Source organism: Ursus arctos, unplaced genomic scaffold, assembly GCF_023065955.2.
Source record: "Ursus arctos isolate Adak ecotype North America unplaced genomic scaffold, UrsArc2.0 scaffold_16, whole genome shotgun sequence".
NCBI lineage: Eukaryota > Metazoa > Chordata > Mammalia > Carnivora > Ursidae > Ursus > Ursus arctos.
The window spans coordinates 14534598-14562498 of record NW_026622830.1 but is presented as its reverse complement, the minus strand read 5'-3'; the positions used below and the strand labels follow the sequence as shown (position 1 = coordinate 14562498).

Below are 27901 nucleotides of genomic sequence, written 5' to 3'. Positions count from 1 at the left end.
GAGGCTCCGGGGAGCGGGCGGGGCCGGGGGCGGGGCGGCGGCAGGAAGCGGCCGGAGCGGCGCTGGGAGAGGCCTGGGCCCGGCGAAGCCCGGCCCGCCTCGGTAAGCTGCCGGGGCTGCACCGCGGACCCCGGGGGACCGCGAGCCCCTGAGCGCACCACGGGCCGCGGGAGGGAGAGACGCTCCAGCCGGGGAGAGAGACGAGGGGAGGGTCCCGGCCTCTCCCGGAAAGAGCGCGGCCCTAGGCTGCGGCGGGGCAGGGAGAGACGCCAGGCGACGTCCGGGGCTCGCAGGACCCCCAACGGGCTGGGGCGGGGCCTCCGCGGCGCCCCTCCCCCCGCCGGTTGGGCCCCGCCCCTCCTCCCCGCGCGGGGCCCCGGGTCTCCCTCCCGCCCCCGCCCAGGACCCTGCGTCGCGCGCTCCCCCCAGGGTGCCATGGCCTCGCGGCTCCTGCACCGGCTGCGGCACGCCCTGGCCGGCGACAACCCTGGGGAGGCGGCCACCGGCCCGGAGGCCGAGCAGTTCCCGGAGAGCTCGGAGCTGGAGGACGACGACGCCGAGGGCCTGTCCTCCCGCCTCAGCGGCACCCTCAGTTTCACCAGCGCCGAGGACGAAGAGGAGGAGGACGAAGAGGACGACGGGGAAGTTGGCCCCGACCCGCTGCCCTCCGGGGACGGGGCGTCGGGAGAAGATGCAGGCGAGTTCCCGAAGACAGAGGCGGGAACCCCGGGGCTCGATTAGGCCTCCACCCCAGCCATCTCTTGGCTGTGTGACCTTGAGAGAGTCGCAACACCTCTCTGAGCCAAGTTTTCGCTCGTGTCAAATGGGGGAAATCACTCCCATCTCGGGGTGGCTGGGGGGCATTAAATGTACAGGGTCTGGGATACAAATCGTAATAATGTGCTAGCGATGTTTTGGGGGTGGAAATATTTAGAGCCTGCTGTCTGCCAGGCACGGTGTTTGGCACCTGGCCCCTCTCTGGCCCTCAATTTCCACTTATGTCAAATGGAAGCCTGTCTCACTTGGTGGATGAGTGAGGTCACCACACATGGTTTATGTCAACCTTAGCTCCAGGCCCATTGATGTGACTGGTCATGTGCCCATGCAGAACGGAGCCCCCCACCTGACGGGCAGAGGGGCAGTCAGCCCCTGGCAAGGCAGTTGCAGGATTTCTGGAAGAAGTCCCGGAACACCCTGGTGCCCCAGCGGCTGCTCTTCGAGGTGACCAGTGCCAACGTGGTCAAGGACCCACCCTCCAAGTACGTGGTGAGTGAGGGTCCAGGAACCCCTGGGCTGTGAGTCTAGAAGTCTGGCTAAGAGAAAGTAGGGAAGACTCCCAACTTCTTTGGGGGGGGGGTGGTCTAGCTGTATAGTTACAAATGGCCAGTCTATTTTAGGAATGGGGAAACTGAGGTCAGAAAGGGGATGTAATTTGGTCAAGTCCTTAGGCAAATGACTTAGCTTTCTGAGGGATTATGGACCTGACCCCATCCTGGTTTTGAGACTAAGAGAACTGGTGTGTGGGCCCCAGCCCCCAGGTTTTGCAAACTGTAGCAAAATATAAGATATACAGGAAAGACTATTATCTGGGTCAGACCCGAGACCCACGTTGCATTGGTTAGTGGTTAAAAAAAAATGGGTTTTGGATCCAGACCTTGATTCAGACTCCACTATTACCAGCTGTTTGACCTTGGGTGAGTTGTGTAACCTTGATGACCCTATTGCCTCATCTGAGCAGTGGGAATAATGCAGAGGGTTGTTGCAGAAATTAAATGAGACAGTGCACAGAGAGCCCTTAGCACTGTGCCCAGCATTATGGAGAGCTTGATAAAACGGTAGCTCTATTATTATGACTTAACTTTGGCTTGAAAATGTCTGGCATCTAGGGCCTGTTGTGGCCTCCTTACAGCCCAGGTGAATCAGTCCCTGGGCACCCACACAGTGTACGATAATCTTGTTCTGAGGGTTAGATTTAGGGGGTAGGAGGGGTTGGGATGAAGAGCAGTGTGGGGGAAGACCTTGGAGTCTGGTTTTCCTTGCCCATGGAAAGGAGAAACTGACATGGGAGAACGAGGTCTGCCAGGTCCCGAAACCCAGCGTGACCTGGCCAGTCCTGGCAGACTCAGACTTCCCTCATCTTCAACACCCTCCTCCATTTCTGACTCAGCAGGAAAGGGGCCTGGAGCCCTGTCCCACATCTGGGCCTCTCCATTCCATTCTGCTGCTTTTAGTAAACAAGGGCCACGCCCATGGGGTGACTGCTCCAATTTGAGCAGGGATTGACTCTGATGATCTCGTCTTAAGAGGCAAAAGTCCCAGCCAGGCCTCGTGCACTGGGAAACAGACCCCAAGGAACAGCCGGGCAGCAGGGAAGTATGGGGTGAGTCTGAGAAGAGAATGATAACATAGAGCAGGATGGCCAGATATGCCCTGGCCCATGTCTGGACAGACAAGCCCCCTCCTCTGTCCAAAGGGGACCCTAAGTCCTGACTGAACTTTTACCGCCGGGGGCGGGGCAGGGGGGGTTGAAAGCCCAGGCTGTGGAATTAGGCAAGCCTGGGTTTGAATCCCAGCTGGACCATTTACCAGCTGTGTGACTTAGGGGAAGTCTTTGAGCCCTTTGCCTCTGGTGGCTTCCCTGGCTGTCAGACAGCGTCAGGGACTCCCTCCTTGCTGTGCTCCATAGTCAAGTGCCCAGCACAGCACGTCGTGGCAGGGGCAGGCGCTCAGTTAATGGAGCTACTGTCATCATTACCCATCTTGGCAGGACATTACAAAGGTCAGATGAGATAATGGATATAAAATGTTTCCTTTTTGCCAAAAATTTAAAAATAAAAGTAAAAGCTACATGAATATAAGGGGTCATTTTAGACAATGCTTCCTGAAGTGTATTTTGCAGGAAACTGGTTTCCTGGAATGTTGATACTGTTCCTTTAAAAAAAATAAAATAAAAAGGTTTTGCAGCCAATATGTTTTGGGAATGCACAACTGAACGGGAATAAAATAAATTTCTTTAAGGTTAAACCTTTTAATCCTTAGTATTAATGTACACTGAATATTTGAGAAAAGTATAAAATAGACCAGAGGTGGCTAGAATATTGGCAGTTTCACAGAACAAATTCGAGAGAAAAGTCTGGGTTTGGTGTTAGCATGCCTTCAACATCTCATGCTTAACTCATCCCCCTTTTTAAACCTGGTGGGTCAGCATTATTACACACTAAGCTGTGGTCATGTGCTCAGACCCGGGGACAGCTTCATGGTCCTCTCGATCAGCGCCTCTCAAACATCAGTCATTCCAGTACCAACTTCAGGATTCTTGTCCTAGCTAAATCCTACTTGTACCATTCCTTGCTTAACATTTTTCTTTAAGGAAACCTTTATTTTTTCGTAAATAAGTTCAAAAGACTTGAAAGAACTACTGTACGTGGAAAGCCTTGCTTGCTATAAAGAGAACCGTAAAAATTAATTAATTAAATACAATAAAAGCAGTGACAATGAAACCGGGTCATTAAAACCCTGCATGAATGCTGTTGCCGGAAGGCCCTGACCGGAGATTCACTTTCTAGGTCTTCTCTGAAAGTGGAGATGAGAAGTGTCGGAGAAGTGCGTTTTAAAAACCAAACTGAGAGAGCTTCCTGATCTGTAGTCAGAATTCAAAAGGAATTGGCGGGGGGGGGGGGGGGGGGTCCACCTCCTGTCTCTGCTTCAGTGGTATTTACTCCAGCACATACCACCTAGAATCTCAGGAGCAACATTTACTTACACACATCCCACATGTGAGCGGACACTGACCTAGGCCACCGCTTTGCTCACTAGAGAGGAAAGCAGACCCGGGACAGGGGTGAGGGTGGGGGCTGTCTTGCTTCATGACGCACCGCGAAGGAGTAGCTGACCAGGAATTAGGACCCGAGCCTGTGCCCCGATGTCCTCTTCACCATGCTCGCTACTTGGTCTATCTGAAGACCTCTCCTCCAGGTCTGCTTTGGAATAACCTGGCTAAGGATGTGGGGGCTCTGTGTCCAGAGTGGAACATACTCCAAGCTGGCCTTGAAGGTTGGTTCAGAGGCCCAAGAGATCGGCCTGGATTTCAGGTCCCAGCTGGTTTACCAGAGGGGCTGTCCGAAGAGCTAACTGCCCCATGGGAAGGGAGTGCTCCCTGGAAGGGGCAAAAGGGGTGGCAGCTCCAGGCACTGAAGCTCATCTCTTTCTCTCCCCATGCTGCCTTGGGCCTGGGTCATTTCAGACGAGCCTCAGGTAAGATGGGACTGGGCTCCCTGGCTGCTCCCCCAGCAGCTCCCACCCTCCTGGGCCCAGTCTCAGGGGCGAAGGGAAGAAGTGGGTGAATGCAGCTTGAGGTGTGGGGGTGGGGAGGGAAGGGGCGCACGGACAACTCACACCTACCCTCACTCCACCCTCTCCGCAGCTCTACACCCTCGCCGTGATGGGTCCAGGGCCACACGCTCGCCAGCCAGCCCAGATCTCTCGCCGCTACTCGGACTTTGAGCGATTGCACCGAAACCTGCAGCGCCAGTTCCGGGGCCCCATGGCCGCCATCTCATTCCCCCGGAAGCGCCTGCGCCGGAATTTTACCGCCGAGACCATCGCCCGCCGCAGCCGGGCCTTCGAGCAGTTCTTGAGCCACCTGCAGGCAGTGCCTGAGCTGCGCCACGCCCCGGACCTGCAGGACTTCTTCGTGCTGCCCGAGCTGCGGCGGGCACAGAGCCTCACCTGCACCGGCCTCTATCATGAGGCTCTGGCGCTCTGGGCCAACGCCTGGCAGCTGCAGACCCAGCTAGGCACCCCTTTGGGCCCAGACCGCCCTCTGCTGACCCTGGCTGGGCTGGCTGTGTGCCACCAGGAGCTGGAGGACCCTGGGGAGGCCCGGGCATGCTGTGAGAGGGCCTTGCAACTACTGGGGGACAAGAACCCCCACCCTCTGTTGGCACCCTTTCTGGAGGCCCACGTGCGGCTCTCCTGGCGCCTGGGCCTGGACAAACGCCAGTCAGAGGCCCGGCTCCAGGCCCTGCAGGAAGCAGGCCTGACCCCCACGCCACCCCCCCAGCCTCAAAGAATTGCTCATCAAGGAGGTACTGAACTGACCTTGCCTAGACTTAAGGCCACTGTGGGGAGAGGCACCGCCCCGGGGAAGGGGGGTGGGGGTGGGCAAGGAGGACATGAATAGCAGGTGGGAAGCTGTAAGGGGTGCTGGGAACCCCTAGAAGTCCTACAAAGAATTTGTAGCAAACCAAGGAAACATGTTCCTTCTGTCAAGCTGGGCTCAGGACAAGCTTCAGCTGGGATCGCCCTGGGGCGGTGTAGGGAAGAAGTCTGATGCAGTCTCTCCAGCTCATGGATGTCTGGGGACTATGCCCCAGGGTAGGTCAGTGTTACCTCTTCCTTGGCCGGAGGGCCAGGGACTCTTCCTCTGGAGTCCTGGAGTAGGGCTGCCATTTGGCCCAGGGGAATTAAAGGCCAGCAGCTCCAGTGGTATTAGTCTTTTTATTGGGTTTGGGGACAGAAGGCCCAGCCCTCGACTGTAAGGACTTGGGGGGAGAAGGGTGATCCTTGAAGCCCCAGGCCAAGCTGGTCCCTCTGGCTACAGCTTGCTCTCTGAGACCCTGGGCTTCACTCGGATCATGCCCTCCTGGGCACAGGACACAGCCAGGACGCCATCCCGACGCCATAGCCGCCCTTGGACCAGCCCCCGGGAGCCACCTGTGGGTGAGGGGAAGGGTGAGAACGGCCTTCTCTCTCCTTCGCAGCGTGGCCAAACGTGCTTCTTGAAAAGTGTGCAACCGGTATGGCTGCCCCATACAAGGGCACATCGAGTGCTGTGGCCTCTCCCAATCTCTAAGTGCCCCTTTATGAGCCTCTTAGGAATGGTCCCTGGGGGTGACTCCTGAGAGAACCCCACGTGACAGTTTGAAAGCACTTTCACATATCCACTGGCTTCCTCCAAAAGCTCACGGGGGAAGATTTCTGAGGGCAGTCTTGGGTCAGCAGCTTGGCTAAGCAGATCCACCCCCACTCTGGCCACTTGTGGTCGGAAACCCGGCAGTTCCCTTTCCAGTGAATCAAACCGGGTCCTCCAGGGCGGTAATTCACAAAAAAAAAACACCATTCTCACCCCTACCAGGAAGAAGGGGGTGGGGGAGGACCTGGGGCCATCACATCTGGCCACCCTCCCTCCCCACCTAGAGACTCCCTTGCTAGCCTTGGGCCTGAGTGGAAGGTTCTGGAGGGAGCTGCTGGTCTCCCTTACACAGAGTAGAGCTCACTTAGTTCTCATAGTAGCCAAGTGAAGCAGGCCTCAGCCCATTTTCCAGATGAAGACACTGAAGTCCAGGGAGCCCCAGGCACTCGGCCATAAGGAGCTGGCCAAACCCGAACCCAGGTGTCCTAATTGCAAGGTTGCTGACCCTGTGTTGCGACGCCCTTGGTGCTGGAGAGTTCCCCCTTCCCTGAAGAGAGACTCCCTGAAGTTCTGTCCCTGTTTTACAGAGCAAGGCTTTTCTTCATCTGAAGTGTACTTCCCTGGAAAGGAGCCCAGGGCTCTGAGACTAGACAGTGATGAACGAGTCTGGGCTTCTCTGTGCACCACGAGTGTCCAAGTAGCAGAGCCCTTAGAGACTGCGGAGGGCCCTGACCCCCAACCAGGTTGGTTAATCCGCACTATCGCTCAGGGAGCTGCTTAAAAATAGTTTTCTGGATTTCATCCAAGACCCGCTGAGTCAAAACCTCAGGGGTGGAATCTGAGTACCTATTTGAAAAAGCTCCCCCAACTGGCAATCTCACGCCACCACGGTCAGACACTACTGCTCCCATGCGACCCTGTTTGTTTAGATAGGGAACCTGAGGCTCAGAGAAGAGTGGAGACTGGCCCAGGATCACACAGACACTCTGAAGTGCTTCTGGGCCTAGAACTGGGTCTCTGATACTCCCCACATGCTACAGAAATTAAGCTGAGCAGGTGTCCCTTCTCGAGCCTCATGCTGTCATTTTGAAGACAAAAATGCCAGAACTTAGGGGGGCAGGAGAGGAAGTGACGGGCAGCGCCTCACAGGATCACCCGAGAAAGCAGGCTTTCTGTGCCCACCCCCCCAGTCAGCCCCCTTGTCCCCCGGGGCCCCGTACTCACCAGCCCAGGGGCTCTCGCACTCATAGAGCATCCAGTGGTCAGCTCGGAACGGGGTGTGGAACCACATGGAGTGGTCCAGGGAGACCATGTGGCGCACCTGGTGCTGCCAGTGGTGGGGCAGCACTGCTGTGCCCAGGAAGGCATAGTCCGAGATATAGGCAGCCACGCAGCAGTGCATCTTCATGTCGCCCTCCCCTGCAACGCGTGCGGGCCCCGTCAGCCCCGGGCCCTGGGCTTTACAGCTCAGGACCTGCAGGGAGACGGGCAGAGAGGGGCTGCCATGCACAGATGTGCAGAGTGTTTGCTGCGTAAGGGCACCTGCCCAAGGGTGTGTGTGTGTGTGTGTGTGTGTGTGTGTGTGTGTGTGAAGTGACAGAGGAGGTAGGGATGGGCAGAGGGCAGGGCTAAGTGAGGACTGAAATCCAGTCTGCACTCCCTAAGTCTCCCACGCTGGGCCCTCTAAGGGGTGTCTTCTTCCAGCTTGCAGAGGCCATATGGTTAGCAGGGGTCCTGGAGAAGAACCTCAGCAAGGTCCCTTGCCTTCCCCAGAAAGGGCCTCTGTTAGGATTAGTAGAGTGACCTCGCCCTTCATCCCCATACGAGTGGCGGAGAGGGTCCTGGTGAGAAGCTAAGCCAACTTGCCCATCACACCGACAAGGAAACAGGCCAGAGAGGGGAAGTAACACGCCCAATGCCACCAAGGCATGAGGTCCAGGCCTAGCGCTGGGAAGAATGTTTTCTTCCAGTCCTTGGGGTCCTCTTACCAATATGGCCCCGGGCTCGCACCCAGAACATCTGTTTGGGCTCCAGGCTCTCCAGCTGGCTCAGGATAGGCGGCTTTACTGGCTTGATCTCAATGGGCACCTCCTTGGCAGCAATTCGGTTCAGTCCCACTAGGTACTTCTTTTGGAGGTTGGGGTCCCTGAAAGTAAAGGGGAAAGGGAGATTCTCTCTGAGCTGCCTCTGGGAACCCCTCATTCCTCCACAGGGACTCCTGACTTTTCCCCACAGCTCCCCTCCTGCACAGCGTCTGAATCCTTTCTCTGCCACTCAGGAGCCCTGTGACCTTGTGCAAGTCAATAACCTCACCGAGCCTCTCTTGCCATCTACAAAATGTAGATAATGACAGCAGCCTACCTCCTAACCCTTCAGAGTAGCAGGGGGGACCCTATCAGAGGCACCCTTCTAAGCATTTCACATACACGACCTCGTCACAACAGCCCTGCGAGACAATGCTGTCATCGCCCCCATCTGACAACCGACCTGAAATAAGCAGCTGGAGTTCACGGAGCTCGCTCAGGGAGTGGAGAAGGCAGGACGTGGACCCAGGCAGTCTGGCTCCATGGGTCAGGCTCTTACCCACTTCGCTACTCTCAACTTTCAGGAAGCAGCCTGCGCAACTTGGACCGACCTACCCAACCCTACGCAATTGGGAAGACGGCGTCCCGGGTCGGGGGGCGTGGGGGGCCATCTCCAAGGAAGCCCCTCCGCCCTGGTAACAACCACCCTGAGTGCTCTTCTTTCCATTTTCAGCCCCCCCCCCCCCCGGGCACTGTCCCACAGACCTGACCTGACGTTCTGAACCTGCACTGCCCACTCTGCTAGCCGCTAGCCACACGTGGCTACTGAGTGCCTGGAGTGTGGCTAGTGTGACAACAGAATTGTTCGTTCTGTTTAATGTCACCTCAATAGACCCACATGTGGCTAGTGTCTTCCTAGTTGGACGGCACCGCTCTCTAATTTAGGGACCTTTAAGAACAGTGTCCTCCTTTCATTTCAGCGAACATTTTTGAGCTCTGACAGCAGACTAGGCTCTGTGCTTCCTCCTCTCCTGTCAGTAGCGGTTTAACTATAATTCACTGAGTGGTCATGAAGTGACTTATTATCTCTTACCTCACTGAATCCTCACGGCAGCTTTATGAGGTAGGAATTATGATTAGCACCATTGTGCCTGTGAGCAGAGGCTCAGGGTGGGCAAGCAACTTGCCCAAACTCACACAGCTAGCAGAAACAGAGTCTATATTCGAACCCAGGCCTTTACCAAAAGATCAAACCCATATCTATCCCAACGATATTCTGCTGCTGAGCCAGCACACAGCACAGGACAAGGGGCTGTCCTTAGGGTACGGCCGTGAAGTACGCAGGACCGACATGACCATCCCCATTTTCAGACGAGGCAGGACTCTGAAGGGCTGGGGAGTCGGGCAAAGTCACGAAGCAGGGGAGCACTAACAGAGGCACACACCTGGCCAGAATCCATGTGTCTGTCCTGTGTCGGGACCCAGAGCTCTTTCCCCTGCCCCACCATTTTCCCAACTTCATTAGCTGTAATCCAAGAAAGAAATGTATTTCACCAGGTGATATTCAAAATACTGAACACCCACGAGGGCAAAGACAGCAGGGACCCGTCACCCCTGCCAGGCACGACCTCCCAGGCTGCTGGATCACGGGTGATCCCAAAGGAGGAGAGGGATCATGCAGGGACTGGAGAGGTAGGTACCAAGTGACCACAGAAGTGTTTCACTATTTTAACAACCAGTGACAACACCTGAATTGGCTGGATCAGAAGCTCTGCATTTATATCGTGACCCAACACGCTCGCCCGTGCACACAGACTCACACACACCACACACACAACTGAAACTCAAGTTTCACCAAAGGGGACTTTACCCTTACTACACACGATACGCTCCAATATCTGTATTTTTTTAAATGCCGGTCAAGACCCCCTAAAGGATTCCAATTCCCACTCCCAGGAGCCAACTGGAGCCTCCAGCTCTCTCACCTTAAGTACTGGTCGATGAGGGCCTTGTGGTCCAGCAGCTCTTCCGGCGGGGGCACGCTGGGCATGGAGAACTGGTGCCGCACGGGGCTGGGCTGAGCCTGCTGGAAGGAGGCCTGGCAGATGAAGATCGGCTTGCCGTGCTGCACGGCCTTCACCGAGCGCACCGAGAAGCTCGTCCCTGTCCGCGTCCGCTCCACCTGGTACAGCACCGGCACCTTGGGGTCCCCTGTGGCGGGCACAAGTGACACGGTGAGTCCAAGTGAGCCCGTGCGAGCGGCCGTCATCACCACGGCTGGACAGGCACCTCCGCTACTCCTTCTCTACTCCTTATCTGCTCAGTGGCCCCTGACTGAGGCCTCCTACAGCCCGCGGACGAGGGGTGCAGCGAGAATTCCAGAGCCCGTCCTCGGGTGTTCCGGGACAAGCGGAGTGCCTCTCTCTCCACAGCACAGGGCAGGGGGACATTCCCTGCATTCAAATCCTGGCCCGGCCACTCACTCGCTGCGTGGCCATGGGAAAATCTCTGAGCAGTTTACCCATCTGTAAAATAGGATCATCAGTGCTCACACCTCTCAGGATTTTAAGAATTCAATTAGTCATAGTTGTAAAGTCTTTAGGATAACATCCGGCACACAGTAAGCGCCCCAAGTGTTTGTCAGAATAATCCCAGCTTTTGTGTGGTTTTATCTGTGACTGGGATCTTGTCGCGCGTCCAGTACTAATCTTCTAGATCAGAGATCAGCAACTCTGGCCTGCGCCTTTTTGTTTTAGAACAAGCAAAAGCTATTTATTCAGAGTTTATATAGCAAGGGAGTCAGTCACCCTCACTTACGTTTGGCAGAAACTCAAAGGCAGGCAGAGGAGTGGGAAAGCATTACAGTGAAAACAGACCGGCGATACGCCACGACGCGGGCTGCTGGCATGGGGAGTCCGTAGGGAAGCTAACTAGCAGCAGGGCAGCCTCTGTAACTGGTAGGTGTGCGTATTCGGCTTTCTCTGGTTGGTCCTAAGTTGGAAGTGGGGACAGATATTAGGGAAGCTATCAGCTATTAATCAAGTCTTTGGTGTTTGGGGGTTTGGCTTCCAGGACTGGTTGCTAGAGTTGGTGGCCTGACTTCCTACAAGTCTGACGTGTAGACAGCAGGTTGGTTTCCTGTGCTGCTTGCTGCCAACTGTGGATCAGAGTTCTGTTTTTTTTTTTTTTTAAGGTTTATTTATTTAGGGGGTGAGGAGCAGAGGGAGAGAATCTTCGAGCAGACTCCCCGCTGAGTGCAGAGCCCGACGCGGGGCTCTCGATCTCACGACCCATGAGATCATGACCTGAGCCAAAACCGAGTCAGACACACAACTGACTGAGCCACCCAGGTAGCCCAGAGTTCTGTTTTTATCTATGGTCTGGCTGTTATCTGTGGGACTATTCATTCTCTCAGGAAAAGCCTGCTGTCAGCCACTTCATCCCAGATGCAAACAACAGTCACTTGGCCCTTCTCTTTTGGGTGTCCGCATCCCCGGGGCAGGATGGAAGCCACTTGCCCTGCTTGAGGCCTATTAGCTAGCCCTCAGAGAACCAGTCAGGAGGGTTTTTGGGAGGAGAGAGTCTCCTTGGTGTCCCTGAAGTCCTTCAATGTCTCTCTGATTCAGGCCGACGGTGGAGAACTCTGACACCTTGGCAGTGAGACATCTTGGGGACGATTTTCAATATTCAGATGAAAGAAGCAGGTCTCAACAAGTGTTGCTTCCTCCACCATCAACCGAATGGGGAGCCAACCAGGCACCGGAGGCTCATTCAACAGCAAGAAATATCACCACCCATCCAAAGCTGGCTTGTTTGCTCGGCAATCTGCTGGCCGGCACTGCCAAAGGGGCACTTTTATCAGAATGGGGGCTCCTCAAGGCCTTTAGGAAGGGCTTCCCAAGAGTCCAGATCCTGGAAATAGTTACATGTGCAATCCGATTTCAGGGGCTGGAAAGGAACCCTCTTTTCCCTACCAACAAACTTAAAAAAGGAAAAAAGAAATGGGGTGTCTGAGTCACTCAGTCGCTTAAGCATTTGCCGACTCCTGGAGTCCTGGGATAAAGCCCCACATTAGGCTCGCTGCTCAGCAGGCAGCCTGCTTCTCCCTCTCCCTCTGTTCGTGCTCACTCTCTCAAATAAATAAATAAAATCTTTAAAAAAAAAAAAGAAAGAAAAGAAAAAAAGCTCTAATCTAATCCTTAGGCTGTAGCTAACGCACAGTACTTCCAGTTACTAGTGATTTACCTTTCAGTGTGAATGAGTTCCAGACCTGTTCTTGGACATTTTTATTGGACCAGAGCAGGTAGGCCCTGGAATATATTGAAGGAAGGGAGCAAACAGTTGTGGAGTGACTGCTGGGTTCCAGGTGGCATTAGAAACTAAGGCAGCTTGGGGGCACCTGGGTGGTTCAGTCGGTTAAGCATCTGACTGGGTTTCGGCTCAGATCATGATGTCAGGGTCCTGAGATGGAGCCCCCCACACTCAGCGAGGAGCCTGCTTGAGAATTCTCTCCCTCTGCTCCTCCCCCCACCCAGCAGGCTCACTAAAATAAATCAATCTTTAAAAAAAAAGACACTAAGGCAGGTTTTCTCAAGTGGGTCTCACAATAGCTTTGCAAAGGCTTTTTCCCCCATTGAATAGATGAGGAAACTGAGAGCATTAATAACATTTTTTAACTACACACAAGCCCATTTTTTAACATATTGTCTGTTGTTGCTTTTGCCCTCAAAACCTAAAATACTGTTTTTCAAGTAGTCTCCAGGCCCAATGTGGGGCTTGAACTCATGACCCTGAGATCAAGAGTCGCATGCTCCACTGACTGAGCCAGCCAGGTGCTCCAAAACATAAAATATTTTTTATCTGGCCTTTTACAGAATAACGTTTGAGGACTCTACTCTTGATTTGCCAAGCTCTAAACCTATCCCAAGTCAGATGACTCCTGTGCTACATTCTTCTACATCTCTAGAGAAATGCCTGAAGGAAAAAAAAAAAATAAATAAGACCACAAAAAATTAAACTATCATTCTATCCTGGGTTTTCAGAAAAAGAATTGATATGGTAAATAGCCAAGGACAAGCACCCCCATCCCAGCGTCTTTTATTTAAAAATACTGAAACATCATCATTGGTGTTTAGGAGGTCACATCTCACGCTCGTAAGAGAGCTTCCCTTTTCACCTTGCTGCCAGGAAGCTCAGAACGAACTTTATAAAACTGCAACAATATGCCTTAGCCTAGTTTTGTGTTGTTTTTTTTTAACACAATCATCTCTCCCAAATCCTGTTACTACTAGTCTCCTGTCCCGACTTCTATTTTAATAGTCCTGTAATAGCTATCGATTAGTCAATATATATTGAAAAGCTGCAGCATTTCAAGAAGCAGGTAAGGACACAAATGACTGATGATTATTTTGAAATAGTAGCGCGGGCATGCCTCATTTCACACTGCCCTTGGATGGAGACTTTCCAAGAAAAAAGATCCTTCCCCCAAAACCTGGTAGCTCTCCCATGGTTTGGAATTACCTACCAAGAGTGAAAGAGAAAAGCAAAGGAGGAGGGCAGAGTGTGAAGCTTGGAGACACGCACACTCAGGTTTAAATCCCGGCTCAAGGGGCGCCTGCGTGGCTCAGTCGTTAAGCGTCTGCCTTCGGCTCAGGGCGTGATCCCGGCGTTATGGGATCGAGCCCCGCATCAGGCTCCTCTGCTATGAGCCTGATTCTTCCTCTCCCACTCCCCCTGCTTGTGTTCCCTCTCTTGCTGGCTGTCTCTGTCAAATAAATAAAATCTTTAAATAAATAAATAGATAGATAGATCAATCAATCAATCAATCAATCCCAGCTCTGCTTCCCTGAGCACTGCGGGAGCTGGTTACATAGCCTCTTCTCGTCCCCATTTCCTTATAGGTAGAATGGTGGCAGGAATGCCCACCCCTCATGTTGACTTATAAGGACCAAACAAGATAATGTACATAGCTATGCTCTGTATCATGTGAATTTTTCTTAGTCCCATAAGTTCCTCATTAAAAAAGAATAGTTCTCATTTACAGAAAACCAGCAACAGTCCAGGACCCTCCCCTTCTCCATTTTTCAGGTGGGATGAACCAAGCCTGGTGGGATGGGGGATGGGGGATAGGGGTGGGGGTGGTAACCTCACTCAAGATTGCTTGGAGAGTTACTGGCAAAGCTGAAACCAGACCCAAGGTCTTGCAGGCTGGTGCTCTCTTCTCCAAGACAAGCTGCCAACTGCCGAACTCCTAGCAGAGGTGACAGCACCCCCCTGAGGATCCAGTACAGTGCTTGGCACCAGAAGGTGTGTAAAGAATGAACAAAAAACCAGCAGGGAGCAGTTAAGCAACAAAGTCTTAGATCATTTCACGCCAGGTAACAAGTGACTGGGAAACAAAGGCAAAAGAAAAAATTAAATTTCCTTAACTACTTACAGCCCATTGACAAGTCCTTGAAACAGGCAGAGTGACATTCCTCTAGGAACTCAGCTGCCTCAATGTTAATACTTTGCTAAGGGCAAAAGGCAATCTTAGCTTAACATTATCCCGACAACCCCCACCCCCCAACCCCCGGGATCCTGCAGGTCTTCTTTAAACATATAGAAATTCCTCTGGAAACTTCCTTTATCTCTACCCCCGAAGATGCATTTGGCAATCATTCTCCAAGTATGTGGCCCACTGATATATATCTGAAAAGTCTCATGACTAAGGTTTCATTAGATAGTAATAAATGACCTTTTCCTAACAACAGCTAGCCCCCTCAAGATCCTGGAAACCTTGTTTCCAAAATACCTTGGAGGCTTGTGCTGTCCCTAACCCCTCCCAACTTGAAAATACATAATCAGTCACTCATCACAACCCCAGTGCAGCTCTTTTTGCCCATGGGTCCTGTCCCATGCTCTAGTAAAACCAACTTTCTGGGGGCACCTGGGTGGCTCAGTTGATTAAGCATCCAACTCTTGATTTCCGCTCAGATCAGGATCTCAGAGACATTCAAGAGGCGTCTGAATGAGATTCTCCCTCTCCCTCTGCCCCTCCCTCCAACCCGCCCCCCCCATCTCTGTTTTTTGTTATGTTTTTTTAAGATTTTATTTCTTCATTTGAGAGAGCGAGCATGAGCAGGGGAAAGGGGCAGAGGGAGGAGGAGAAGCAGAGACTTCCCGCTGAGCAGTGAGCCCAACGTGGGGCTTGATCCCAAGACCCTGGGATCATGACCTGGGCTGAAGGCAGCCGCTTAACCAACTGAACCATCCAGGCAACCTCCCCTCTCTAAAAATAAATCTTTAAAAACAAACAAACAAAACCACCATTTTGCACCAAAGACATCTCAAGAATTCTGGACCATTTGCTCCGAGAACCCCAACGTTTTCACATCAACAAGCACTCAGTGATCTCAGGAGGTGTGAGGTCCAACACTCTTCTTGGCCCCAGGCCTTGTTCCTTTCTAGGCTCCCCTGAGGGGAATCAACTAACAGTCTCTCTCTCCCCCTCCCCCTTCTCAGTCAGCCCCCCAAGTGCAGGAAGAAGTGGCTGCTGGGCCATCAGGGTTGGGTTGGGGATAAGGAGGGGGTAGTTTACCTGCCCGTACAAAGTAGCAGTGCAGGGAGTGCACATGGATGTCTTCACTCACAGACTTGGCTGCAGCCACCAGGGCCTGGCCCACAATCTGACCCCCAAACAGCCGCTGGGTTGTGGGTACCCAGTAATGTCTTCCTCTGTGGGGAGAGGGGAAAGCAGGAAATACTTGGGCTGAACACAGGGCCAAATCCTGCAACCATCATTGAGCCTATAGGGCAGGATCTCTCTGGGATCCTTTTGAAATCTGGCGAAAGCCATGGACCCTTCTCCCAGGCAAATACCCTTACTCTGCATACAGCATACATGTAACTTCAGGGCCTTCAAGACTGCCCAACCCTTCTGTGGGCTTCAGTTAAAGGAACCAATCCCCTTATTTTACACAAAGAGAACAGGAATCAGAGAGGGAAAGTGACCTAAGTAAGGGCACACAACTTAAACATTGCCAGTCCTGAGCAGTATCTGCGTCTTTTGCCCCCAGGTCCAATGTTTCTTCCACTGCTGATTCCAGGATAAGGCAGAAGCTTCTCAAGACTGTTAGGGCCAAGACAAACCCCAAAAGCTGGAGGCAGACTACATTAAGGCCTGCCACTTAACACGTCTCAACTTGAACACCCCAGTCCTTCCAAGGACTAGATCTAGAACTCTAAGCGCCCTCAGGCTTCAAGTCTAACCCTTCAGTGCACACAGGAGGAAACCGAGGCCCCACAGGTGAAACTCCAGCTTCCTACCAGAGCCCCACCCAGTCCAGCCCCAGGTTAGCATTTTTTAATATAATGCATTCCAAGTGGCCCTCCAGGAAGTTATTTGTAACTCATTAAGTAGGAGAAAGGGAAGTTAGCACCTAAGATTGCTTCTGAAAAGCCAGTAGGAAACTTGAAGGTCAAAACTATTAAATCCCTAGCTACAGAAAGCATTTAAGTGGCATCTGGAAGGAAAAGGCCTCAGAAAGAGTAATGATGAGCTACTACGTCCCTCCAAGCGGTGGAGGAATCGAGGTGTATAAGAGGAAAAGGGCAATGAATATGCAAGAAACTGCTTATAAGTTTTAAATCTGATCAGCTGCGTGCACTTGGAGAAGTCACCACCCTTTCTTGGCTGGCTCCCCCAGGGGCATGACTCCTCAAGGGAGGCTGATGAGAAGGCTATCTCAAGCCACCACTTTATTTGCCCAGCTTGCTAGGACCTCCTAGTCGCGGGGCTGCGCAGACCTGGCGCGCAGACGGAGGAAGCTAGGGCAGCGAGGCCAGGTCTGTCACGGACAGGTTCTCTCCCAATCGCGACAGAGTCTGCACCCCACGCAAAGCCCATCCTCGTCCAGAGGGCTATCAGCAAGGGGCAACGCGGTGGCGGCAGTCGAGATCAGAAGCCTCTGTCCCGATGGGGGGGTGCGAGCCAGATGCGGCCGGCTACCTGAACAGATCCTCGTCTAGCGGCTCGAGGCTGAGCACGCTGGTAACCAAGACGCTGCGGAGGTCCCCGGGGGGATCGCCGCCGCCCTGCTCGTCCTCTGGAGCCTGCCGGGACGACATGTGGTTCACTTGCTGCCGGCCAGGACACTGCGCTGGGCGGACACGAGGAGACCCGCACTGAACGCAAAGCTTCTTCCGGCAGCTTGCACCAATAACCGGAAATCCCCTGCCGGCCCTGAGAAAGAGGGATCCAAGTTATGATTGGCCAGAGCTCCTGTCAGTCTTCGCGAGTGACGGGCGATCTTTCTCTGACGATTGGAGAAAATGAGTGCCAGTCTGAGCATCCCGTGTGTGATTGGGTGTGACTGTGAGGGGGCGGAACCTGGGACAGACTAATAAGAGCTGAGTGTCATTTCCCCTCTGTCAGATAGCAAAGACGCCCCCAGACCCTTATATCCCTTTCAGCCCTAGGGCTCCTCCTAAGCTCCATAACAGGCCACTCAGTTGGGGCCGACCCTTAAGGCATACTGGACACACGCCAGCCTGTAGGCCCTCATATGTGACCTCTGAACCCTGGTGTTGATCTTGGGACCAGCCCCTGGTGTGGGCTGAGGGGGCGGCCATGGAGCTGGGCAGCTGCTTCAAGACCTACGAGGATTTCAAGGAGTGTTTCAGCGCCTACAAAAAGGAGAACAGGTGCTCCTTCATTCTCAGGGACTGCGTCTCCGTCCGCTTCCACAACCTCAACCATGGCACCTCCATCCGCGAGGACATCCTGTAAGGGCGGGGCGGGGGCGGGGCAGGAGGGTGGGGAGGAGGCCCGGGAGGAGGCCGGACTGTCCCCTGCAGGGGGACCTGGGGGAGGAGGGAGTGCAGCTGGGGCCCTGGTCTCGAGCGTTCGACAGGCATTAAGCACCCGTCCTGTGCCTGGTGGAAAAAGCAAAACCTTCACAGGCATCGCGTTTTGACCACCCACTTCCCCTTCACTCATTCACTCTATTACAGCTTTCCCGAAATTCCCGGAATAACAGCAATTTGCCCCATTCTTTGAGCACCTGCAGTGTCCCTCATACAAGGTTCTGTCTTCACAAATAGATAAAAACGCCTTCGCGAGGATTTCCTTCATTAGTGTTCTCTTCACAAAGCAATTAACCCGCTCAATTGTTGGTTAGTTTGCCCATTCATCCATTCATTTGTTTTGTACTTGGTTCTTGAGATTCTTCTGAGATTAACAACCGTTTCCAAACACTTCCCATGCCCCAGGCATCCTTCTCTGTGGCATGCATGCTTTACCCCGAGGGCTGTTTTGAGAATTATAGATAAATGCTATTTTTCCCTTTTGGCGGCTGAGAGGCTAAGATATGGGTTGAGAGTTCCATTGTGTTCAGGGTTCCGTGAAACAGCCCAGCTAAGAAAGTTTTACTTTTAATTTCACCATAAGAGAAAGAATGATGAAATAACAACAGACCCGAGGTCTTTGTAGCAGGGACCACGGAGGTGTGTCTGGAGCGAATTGAAGAGCAGGCCCTATCTAATCAACTCCAGCTAATGGCCGCCAGGTGAAAATGAGCCGGTGTTGCCAGAATTGGGGGCAGAAGTCACGAATCCAGGCTTTGGGTCAATATCTCCACTTCTTAAAAATTGCAAGTCAGTTCAAATTTGAATACACTCCGTGGGGGCCTACTCAAAGTACTTTAGGGGCTTCCTGTCTGAATTATGTTAGGCAGTTAAGGGAGCGGTGAAAGCCTCTTCTTGAGCCTGTTGGACCTTGATTGTTTTCAGCTCAAAATAATCCACATAACAAAGTGGCAAATTCTGGGGCAGCCTGCCTTGAACCCCATCCGTGGTTAAAAGGGAAAGCTTTAGGGTCAGAAAGATAGGCTTTACCGTAGAGTTTGGGCAAGATTTCGTTTTTTCTGACCGTTTCGTCTTCTGTAAAATGAGGTGGATGTGGTGAAGAGTAAAAACCAAAATGCATATAGGAGCAGAAATGTGGTGCTCTGTAAGTACTCACCGAAGTTGTAACTAGTACATGTTAGAAAATGGTACTTGAACTCAGTACTTTGAGAGCAAATGTGCTTTGCGAATTATCACTAAATGACCAAAAGTCCCATTCCACAGGGAGATTCTATGATTTTTATTCCCAGTTTCCTCTCATTTTTATATATGGCTGTTGTGTTTTGTTTTTGTTATGTCTTTTGGGGATTGATATTCTTCAAACAGTCCATGGAGTAGTCTCCTGTCTCTCTCCATTGCTGTTTAGCTTAATAGCTAGCTACCTTTTTCAGAATGTTTTCTTGGACCGCATTCCAGACACTCTTAGAACTTTACGGCCATTGTTTGATTTAATCCTCATCACACCCTTTGAACTAGGTCCTCATTGTCTGAGTTTTCATTTTCCATGTGTCGGTAGTCACAAGGCCTGGTAGGAAAGCAGATGTCATGCGAAAATCTTGCTAATAAACCAGCCACTAATAAAATTAGTCACTACTAAATAATTTCCTACTTATCCCTACCAGTCCCATTAGCATCTTTGGCACTCAGTTTCTGGCCAATCTATAGATGTGGTAAACATCAGGATAACACAATGGAAATAAAACTAATTGCAAACTAGAATTACGCATCTCCCAAGAGCTGTAGGACCTAGCGAAGTCTCTGAAAGTAATGGTTGAGAATTCCTTCCATCACCCTCAGCCTGACACCTGTGAACAAGGGAAGAAGGGAAATCAACAAGGCTGATGATGTGATAGGAATTTGACAAAGAATATGCATAGCAAAGATTTAATTAGGCTCTTGGGAAACCTGATAAAACCCAGGAATGTTTCCCTAAAACTGACCTTTCCATATTGTAAAAGTGAGACAGTAAATAAAGTATCATAGTAATTGGAGAAAATGTACCAGGAAAAAACCCCAACAGTTGACACTATAACTCATGCTTTGATTATTTTAAGAATTGGTACATGCTGCCATTATAACTTACATTTTGTTAAACTTAATGTATTTTTTTAAGATTTTGTTTATGTGTCAGAGAGCCCAGGCAGGGGGAGCAGCAGGCAGAGGAAGAAGCAGGCTCCCCGCTGAGCAAGGAGCCCAATGCGGGGCTTGATCCCAGGACTCTGGGATCATGACCCTAGCCAAAGGCGGACACTTAACAGACTGAGCCACCCAGGTATCCCTATATATTTTTTTAACTATTTAAGTGATCTCTACACCCAGCGTGGGGCTTGAACTCACAACCCTGAGATGAAGGGTCGCATGCTCTTCCCACTGAGCCAGTCAGGTGCCCCTATATATAATATTAACTTCATAATTTTAGTCTCCTATTTTAAAATAAAGTTCCACTTAAATCTTTTTTTTCTACTATTTACTATGATGTGTTGTTTCTGGGGGGATGTTTTTAGCTGCTAATTAAGTGAAAACTCTGGCTCAGAATGGCTTATTCGTAGAAGCCCAGAGGGGGGGCCTTTGAAGGTGACTGTTTCCATGGCCCAGGCTTTTTGTGTCTTTCCATTCTGCCATCCTCAGTTCTCAGCTTTGCCTGCAGGAAGTCTCCCCACATGGCACAAATGCAGGGGTCATGTCCAAAGGGAAAAGCCTTCCTTGGTTTCCTGCAGATTTCCTATCATGTTTCTTTCTCCAGAATTGGGCCAGTATCCATGCCCATTCCTAATGAGATTACCTTAATTGGCTTAGACTAGCCCTGACGTACTTAGCTATGTGGGGGAGGGATGGCAACCCAAAATAAGTTGGCTTTCTGTTAGGAAGGAAGAAGGGGTTAAGGGCTGTTGAGTTAGCAACCCACAGATCCAGTCACAACCTTTTAAATGAATTCGCTTCTAGTGGTTCTGGTTGGTTTAGGATGGGGTACTGACTTTTCATAGACCAGTACTCTTGTTATTTCCGTATTTACGGGTAAGGATTTGGGGGCTTAGAAGAAGCGAAATGACTTGTCCAGGTTCACACAGCTAATAAGTGGTAGAGCTGGAACTTAAACTCAGATCTTCTGACTCGGAGTCTTGTTCCTAACTCAAGTTTTATTGTTTAAAATGGCTTTATTCCACCTATAAAAATCCTATTCATTGCTGAAGGTGTGATTTACACACAAGGACACAAATCTTAAGTAAAATTAATCAAAAGCCTTAGTTAATCTGTACCAGTCCCCAGAGAGTGAATCACTCTTTGTTCATTTATAAGCATATTGCTTGTACCTCTCTTTAACTTAATTTTGATTTCACTGGCTTTTTCACTTAATTTTGATTTCACTGGCTTTTTCACTTAATTTTGATTTCACTGGCTACCTATGTGAGCCTCTCCCCGCTCACTAGACTTAGAGAGTGGAGACTATCTAGTCTGTATAGCCCTGTGAGCAACTAGTATAGCGTTCAGTACATAACAGGATTTGGTAAATGTTTGAAATTAAATGAAGGACTTGTTCAAAGTCATAGTTAGGAAAAGGAGTAGTGCGGGGACCAGAATCCAAGCGTTCTGATGGAACGTTCCCAGTGGTCTTCCTAGTGTACTTCTCATGTTCTACAAGGAGAACTTCCTGTGCTCCGCAGTCGATCATTTAGCATTCATTTGGTATGCCTGCTTCTAGCACCTGGTGTGTGCTAGCTGTGGGAGCGGGCACTGGGAGCACACTGGTGGCACTGTCCGGTAGGGAATACACCTACACAGTGGGTGGGAAGCAAGGCTGGCTGACTCCCTTCCTCCAGGTCTTCGTTGAGCAGTCTCAGATGTAAGCAGGAAGGGAGATTGAGAAAGGTGTGAAACCTTGTGCCTGTCTTCAAGGGAGTCGATGCTTTAAGCCATGAGACAACTAAGTACACATTAAAATAACTGCGGTGCTCAACAAGTTCTTAACAAAAGATGTGTGTACTTCACTGTATGTAGGTTATAGCTCAAAAAAAAAGATGAAACGAAGCAGGGAAAAAACAGGCTTCAACCTAGTACCCAGTATGTTTGAAATGCATGATGGCAACAAGGACATTATGTGTAGAGATCTTTAAGGAAGTTACTGAACCTGACTAGTGTGTTGACGGTCAACTTGACGAGGGTAAGAATGAGTATTCTGAGAAAGGAGAGAGATTTTGAAAGCGGACAGGCAGTATAAGGGTTAATTACACAGACTGTAGCCAAGCAGGCTTAGTTCAAATCCCAGATCCTTATCCTTGAGAACATTTTTAAGCCTGTTTCCCCATCTGTAAAATGAGGATAATAGAACCCCTTTCCTAGTATAAAATGGTGCATGTTAGGGTCTTAATATAGCCTGGCACATAATACCTTACTACATGTAGAACTGGTAGGAAAGAATGTAAAAGACGTGTTAACGTATTGGGTATAGATGTGGAAAAGCGGGAATTAAAAAGAATGCCAAGGTTTCCACCCTGGGAGGTACAATCAGTCATTAATGGAACCAGGAAAGATTTGAAAGACCTTTGTGGTTGGCATTCACCAGTATCTTTTTTTGAACTGGCCTAACATATGTGTACTAAGAGCACATGAGGTCAATCTAATTTGATGAGCTAGGGCTATGTTCAGACGTTGAGCCAGCTAAAGGGTAGGGTCCAGTCTATGGGCTTAGGGAAGGCTTCCTAGAAACGATGGTTGCATGTAGTCCTGAAGAATGCGTAAGCTTTGAGATGGAGGCAGGTGGGAAGGGCATTCCCGAGAGAGACAAACACGAGAAAAGGCAGAGAGTTGAGACACAGCATAGTGAATACAGGAAGCTGTAGACAGTTTGTCTTTCTGGGGCACAAAAAATAAGATGGTGAGGGAGTGGGAAAGGAGGCTGATGAGACCAGCAGAGGCCACACCTCGGTCACCACTAACTGGCCTTGCCATACTACTGGGCTGCTCCAGCCCCTTCCTGGCCCTGAGCTAGGGATGGTGTTGCCGCCCCAGCACTGTGCACACAGCAGGTGCAGGCATTTTCAGCCCTGGACCACTCCACCCTGTTATTGCAGGCCTGACATATCCTGTTTTTCTAATACCCCACAGGGTGGGCAGACAGGACCAGCTAGATTCGAGTGTTTGGAAAAGGGTTAGTGAGGTGCCCAGGCTGTGTCACGTCATGCCAGGGGCTGAGATTTTTTCCTCCTCTCCTGGTTGCTAGGACACTCCCTGAGGAGGCAGGGGTGTGACCCATCCCACCTATGGTCTATGCGTCATTCATCGGAACATCTTTGATAAGCATCTGCTGAAAGAATAGCATTGTGTTAGGTGCTTGGAATACACTGAGAAATAACTCAGTCCTGCCACTTGATGACAGCCCCATCCAATTGTAAAAGTACTTTATAAACACCTAGGAGAATGTCACAAGGCATAGGAGCTGTAATAACAGTGGCAGGCTTTTATTTTGCATAAATAAAAGGCTGAACCAGGCTCTGGGCTAAATATTATGTCGGAGGCTTATTTAATCTTCATAACAATCTTTTTTTTTTTTTTTAAGATTTTATTTTTAACTAATCTCCATACCCAACATGGGGCTGGAACTTAAAACACCAAGATCAAGAGTTGCACGCTCTACCAACTGAGCCATCCGGGCACCCCTAATGCTCATAACAATCTTCATAAGATAGTCTCATTTGATGACTAGGAAACTGTACACAGAGGGGTAAAGTGACTTGACCAAGGTCAAAGAGCTTCTGAGTGGTGGAGCCCTGATTAATATCCAAGCAGTCAGCCTCCAGCATCTCCACCGTTTAACCACTAGGTATACTGCCATCCAGAGAGCCTTTTATGTTAAATAAATGCTGTGAATTCAGAGAAGGGAGCAGTTACTGTGGGTTGAAGACATCCACAAAGCCTTCCTGGAGAAGGTGGGACCTGATTTGGCCTCGAAGCATGGGTTGAATGGGGGTAAGAAAAGAGCAGATACTCAATTTAATCACCCCTCTCCTTTGAATCATCACTTTCAGCCTAGAGTGGCAAAGCTGACAGGGTCCTAAAGATCATCTGACCCAGGGGTTCTCCCACTCTCTCAGGATTTGGACATTTTTGTTTAAATAAAATGAATAGAGATTTTTCCCGTGAGAGAGGGGCACTTGTATCTTTGCTCTCTGGAGGAGGAGGCAAAGGCAGTAATTCCCAAAAGGCAGGAATGAAGGGGACATTTTTTTATATAATAACTTTTTATTATGTTAGTCACCATACAGTACATCCTTAGTTTTTGTTGTAGTGTTCCATGACTCATTATTTGCGTATAACACCCAGTGCTCCACGCAATACGTGCCCTCCTTAATACCCATCACCGGCCTATCCCAGTCCCCCACCCCCTCCCTTCTGAAGCCCTCAGTCTGTTTCCCAGAGTCCATAGTCTCTCATGGTTCATTCCCCCTTCTGTTTATCCCCCCTTCATTCTTCCCTTCCTTCTCCTACCAGTCTCCCTGCTATTCCTTATGTTCCACAAATGAGTGAAACCATATGATAATTGTCTTTCTCTGCTTGACTTATTTCACTTAGTCTTAGTCCTTAATCTCCTCCAGTCCCGTCCATGTTGCTGCAAATGTTGGGTAATCGTTCTTTCTGATGGCTGAGTAATATTCCATTGTATATATGGACCACATCTTCTTAATCCAGTCATCTGTTGAGAGGCATCTCGGCTCCTACCACAGTTTAGCTATTGTGGACAACGCTGCTATGAATGTTGGGGTGCATATGGCCCTTCTCTTCACTACGTCTGTATCTTTGGGGTAAATACCCCGTAGTGCAATTGCTGGATCATAGGGTAGCTCAATTTTTAACTTTTTAAGGGACCTCCACACTGTTTTCCAAAGTGGCTATACCAACTTGCACTCCCACCAGCAGTGTAAGAGGGATCCCCTTTCTCCACATCCTCTCCAACATTTGTTGTTTCTTGTCTTGTCAATTTTTGCCATTCTAACTGGTGTAAGGTGGTACCTCAATGTGGTTTTGATTTGAATTTCGAAGGGGACGTTTTAAACAGCAAGGAACCAGCTGGCCCTCTGCTGCTGCCTCTTGTCTGTTCTCCCTTGTGTCTTGCCTCCCACTGAATCATTGGGAGCTACAGATGGGCCACGAGAGTGAATGAAGGGAGTGGGGCTTAGACTGCGGACAATGTAAATGAACGCAGTGTTAGTCGGGCAGGGTCTTGACAAAAGAGCTGAACCTTTTGGGATGGGAGTGTGAATGTCAGTCTTCCTTCCCTATATTCTGCTCTGCCTCGAGGTCTCTAGGACACATATCAGCCACTGTATCCCTACAGGGTCTTATCTTATAAGAGAAAGGGGTGGGCAGTACCTTTCTCACTGTCACCTCTACCTTCCCTAGATATGTGCAGGTGAAATTTGTCTGTATTCGGACTCAGTCAAACAGGAAGAGAACCTCAGAGGCGGACATGTGCCCAGCGTACTTGCTCCTGCGGTACAATGAGAAACTGGATAGACTGTTTATCAGTGAACTCAACACCCAGCATATCCATGTTGACTCCAAAACTGCAGGTCCTGGAGGAGACGCTGCTGGCAAGTCTCAGAAGACAATGTGCGTGCCGAAACCCCAGCCTGCGCAGCCCGCGGTCAAGAAAGACCTTGACCTGGCCAACAAGTCCCCCGTTGAACCATCATTTTGCCTAGATAAGGTCCGAGCACCCTCAAAGCCAGAGCAGGAGGGCATCACTCCTTCTGACCTGGCCAAGATAGCAAAAGTGATGAAAAACTTTCTTAAGGTAGATGAGGGTTCCATGGCTTCTCTCAGCGTGGGCAATAGCCAAGACCTGGACCGGCTCAGCTTCCAGAGCAGCAAGATGAGCGATCTGTTCCTCCGCTTCCCAGAGAATCTCTTGCTACACCGGGTGGAGAACTCCCAGGGCCACATCCTTTATGCTTTCTTGGTGGAGAACAAGGAACGAGAGGGTCGCGTGGTACACTTTGCTGTGCTTCAGGCTGAGACAGCCACCTCCGTGGCCAAGATGCTGAGTATCTTCACGGAGTTCAACTCAGATTGGCCCAAGGTCAAGGTGGTGTTTGTGGACCCGTCCTTCCCCCATCGCGCCATCCTGCAGGAGATCTTCCCTGCCGCGCGCATCCTCCTCTCCATCTACCACACCACCCGGCTCCTGGAGAAGAAGTTGCATCGGAGTTCAGCAAATCCATCCTTTAAAAGACTCATGAAGGAAGCCCTGCGGGAGGCCGTGTTTGTCACTTCTGATGCCAGCCTGCAAAATCTCTGTCAGATGTCCCAAGCCCTACTAGACGAGCAGCTCTTTGGCTTCCTACAGGCCCACTGGTTCTCCTGTGAACTGCTCTGGTACATGCACGTGAGGAAAGGCCTGCATGCGTGTAACACGTACATGGACAGCCTAGATGTGGTCACCAGCAAGGTGTCCAGCCTCTTCCGGGAACAGCAGTCTCTGCTGGACTGCATCCTCCGCTTTGTGGATTATATCGACTTCTTTAATACCAAAGGCTTGAAGAACCTCCCCACAGCTCCTCCCAAGTTAAAGAGAGCCCGGCCAGCCAGCATGCCACCAAAGCCCAAGAAGGCATTTGGAGTCTGTGGGGGTAGCCTGACCAGGCTCCCCATGGAAGAGACCAAGCCAGGCCCACAGCGGGTACAGCTGCAGCAGCCGCCACAAGCGCGGCCCTCCCAGGCTGGCATGCTAGACGCCTTGCACGGCAATGGCTCCCAGCTGGCCTATAAGCTGTGCCATCATGAGTGGGAGGTGGTGCAGAACTCCACCCACCTGGTGGACATGGCTGGCTCCTCCGTGGACATTCAGCTTCTAGAGGATTCTCACCAGGTGAGCAAAGACGGCTGTAGCTGCAGCTGTTCCTTTCAACGGTGGTACCGCCTGCCGTGCCGCCACATTTTGGCCCTGCTGCACACCAGCCAGAAGCCCGTGGGAGAAGCCATGGTGTGCCGCCGGTGGCAGAAGAGGTACCAGCACCTCCTTGGGCCCAGTGGGGAGCTCCGGGACCCCGTCATGGTCCCAAACACAGGCCAGCCTGGGAAGCAAGGACGGAGTGACATGATTCAGGACCTAAGCAGGGAGCTAGCAAACCTGCTCATGCAGAGTGAGGGGCCAGAGCTAGAGGAGCGCTGTTCCACCCTGCGCAAGATTGTGGACATCTGGGCGGACCCCTGCCAGCCGCCTGAGCCCAGTCAGCAGCCAGAGGACTTCAAGGATGTGGGCCGCCTCCCTTTCCTCTGGGGAAAGCCAGAGGAAGGGGAGGGACTCCCTCTCGCTGGAGCCACGATTCACGATTGAAGCACTTGCACTGGCACACTGGACCACAGACCCCTCTCCTTGGAAGTCTGAGAGCTCAAGGCGGGCAGGACATGGCTAGGGGTCAGCATTTTCACCAGTGTCTTCCTAGGTAGGGCTAGGAAGATTGTTACAACAGGGGGAAGAGGAACCCCACTGTGTGACAGTCCTTTGAATCCATTCCTCTTCTGCCCTACCTTTGTCATTCCTCGGGAGCCTCCTTCATTGTCAAGGCCAAAGTTATCTCCTTGCCGAAAGGTCACCCCTCTTTCTGCCCTGACTCCTGAGATCAGATCTTACTCCCATTAGAGAGATGAACTACTGCCCCAGGATAGGATGAAACAAAATATACCTGGTAAAAGGGCCTGTTTTCAGGGACAGAGGGACAGAGGGTGACCCTTGGCTGTTGCTGCTCTTTACAAAGATTCTGTTATTTGTACTTATTTTTATTCATATTAAATAAAGGTTTTTGTTTTGTTTTTTAATAAAATCAAACAAGCAGGGGAAATGTGTGCTGCTTGAACAGGGAAGGAATCTAATGGGGGTTGTGGCACTCCACAGCACCTGATGCCTTAAATTCAAATACTTAACAGTCCACCACCGGCTTCATGCTCTTCCTGCCAACCAAGCCTTCAACACTGATTTCAGGCTACCTATAATTCTAGCAGGAGGAGGCCAAATAGATGTGGGACGGGGGGGACCTGAACCCTAGATTCCACTGCCTGCGCTTGCTGGGTGACTGGGCAAGTT

The 27901-nt window shown here is 51.1% G+C and overlaps 3 protein-coding genes across 4 annotated transcripts; 2 read left to right on the top strand and 1 right to left on the bottom strand.

Annotated features, from left to right (window-relative positions):
• The first annotated feature begins 38 nt into the window (after positions 1-38).
• SNX21 (sorting nexin family member 21) lies at positions 39-5484 on the top strand. Its single transcript, XM_026503623.4, is given in 4 exon segments — positions 39-697; positions 1109-1266; positions 4424-5053; positions 5055-5484. Coding segments are annotated over 4 exon segments (1095 nt in total). The 5' UTR covers positions 39-435; the 3' UTR covers positions 5100-5484.
• ACOT8 (acyl-CoA thioesterase 8) lies at positions 5481-17147 on the bottom strand. Of its 2 annotated transcripts, none has more exons than XM_026503625.4 (6): positions 16928-17147; positions 15518-15654; positions 9924-10149; positions 7903-8060; positions 7139-7333; positions 5481-5715 (listed from the first exon to the last, which is right to left on the bottom strand). In XM_026503625.4, exons 1-6 carry the CDS (start codon positions 17044-17046, stop codon positions 5597-5599), a joined length of 954 nt encoding a protein of 317 aa, XP_026359410.1. In that variant the 5' UTR covers positions 17047-17147; the 3' UTR covers positions 5481-5596. The 2 variants fall into 2 exon arrangements, with proteins under 2 accessions (XP_026359410.1, XP_057168481.1); XM_057312498.1 differs by lacking the exon at positions 15518-15654 and adding an exon at positions 9384-9463.
• Positions 17148-17330: 183 nt separating this feature from the next.
• Positions 17331-27659, top strand: ZSWIM3 (zinc finger SWIM-type containing 3). Its single transcript, XM_026503618.4, has 2 exons — positions 17331-17703; positions 25219-27659. The coding sequence occupies exons 1-2, from the start codon at positions 17549-17551 to the stop codon at positions 27152-27154; spliced, it is 2091 nt and encodes a 696-aa protein (XP_026359403.3). The 5' UTR covers positions 17331-17548; the 3' UTR covers positions 27155-27659.
• Positions 27660-27901: the final 242 nt, after the last annotated feature.

What these genes read in the sequence shown, in the direction of transcription:
- ZSWIM3 (XM_026503618.4), top strand. Translation starts at nt 17,549, where the DNA reads ATGGAGCTGGGCAGCTGCTTCAAGACCTACGAGGATTTCAAGGAGTGT. An exon ending in TCCATCCGCGAGGACATCCT is followed by an intron (nt 17,704 to 25,218) that starts GTAAGGGCGGGG and finishes TACCTTCCCTAG; the next exon opens with ATATGTGCAGGTGAAATTTG.
- ACOT8 (XM_026503625.4), bottom strand. Translation starts at nt 17,046, where the DNA reads ATGTCGTCCCGGCAGGCTCCAGAGGACGAGCAGGGCGGCGGCGATCCC. An exon ending in CTCATCGACCAGTACTTAAG is followed by an intron (nt 8,061 to 9,923) that starts GTGAGAGAGCTG and finishes CTTTACTTTCAG; the next exon opens with GGACCCCAACCTCCAAAAGA. An exon ending in GTGCGAGAGCCCCTGGGCTG is followed by an intron (nt 5,716 to 7,138) that starts GTGAGTACGGGG and finishes CCTCACCCACAG; the next exon opens with GTGGCTCCCGGGGGCTGGTC.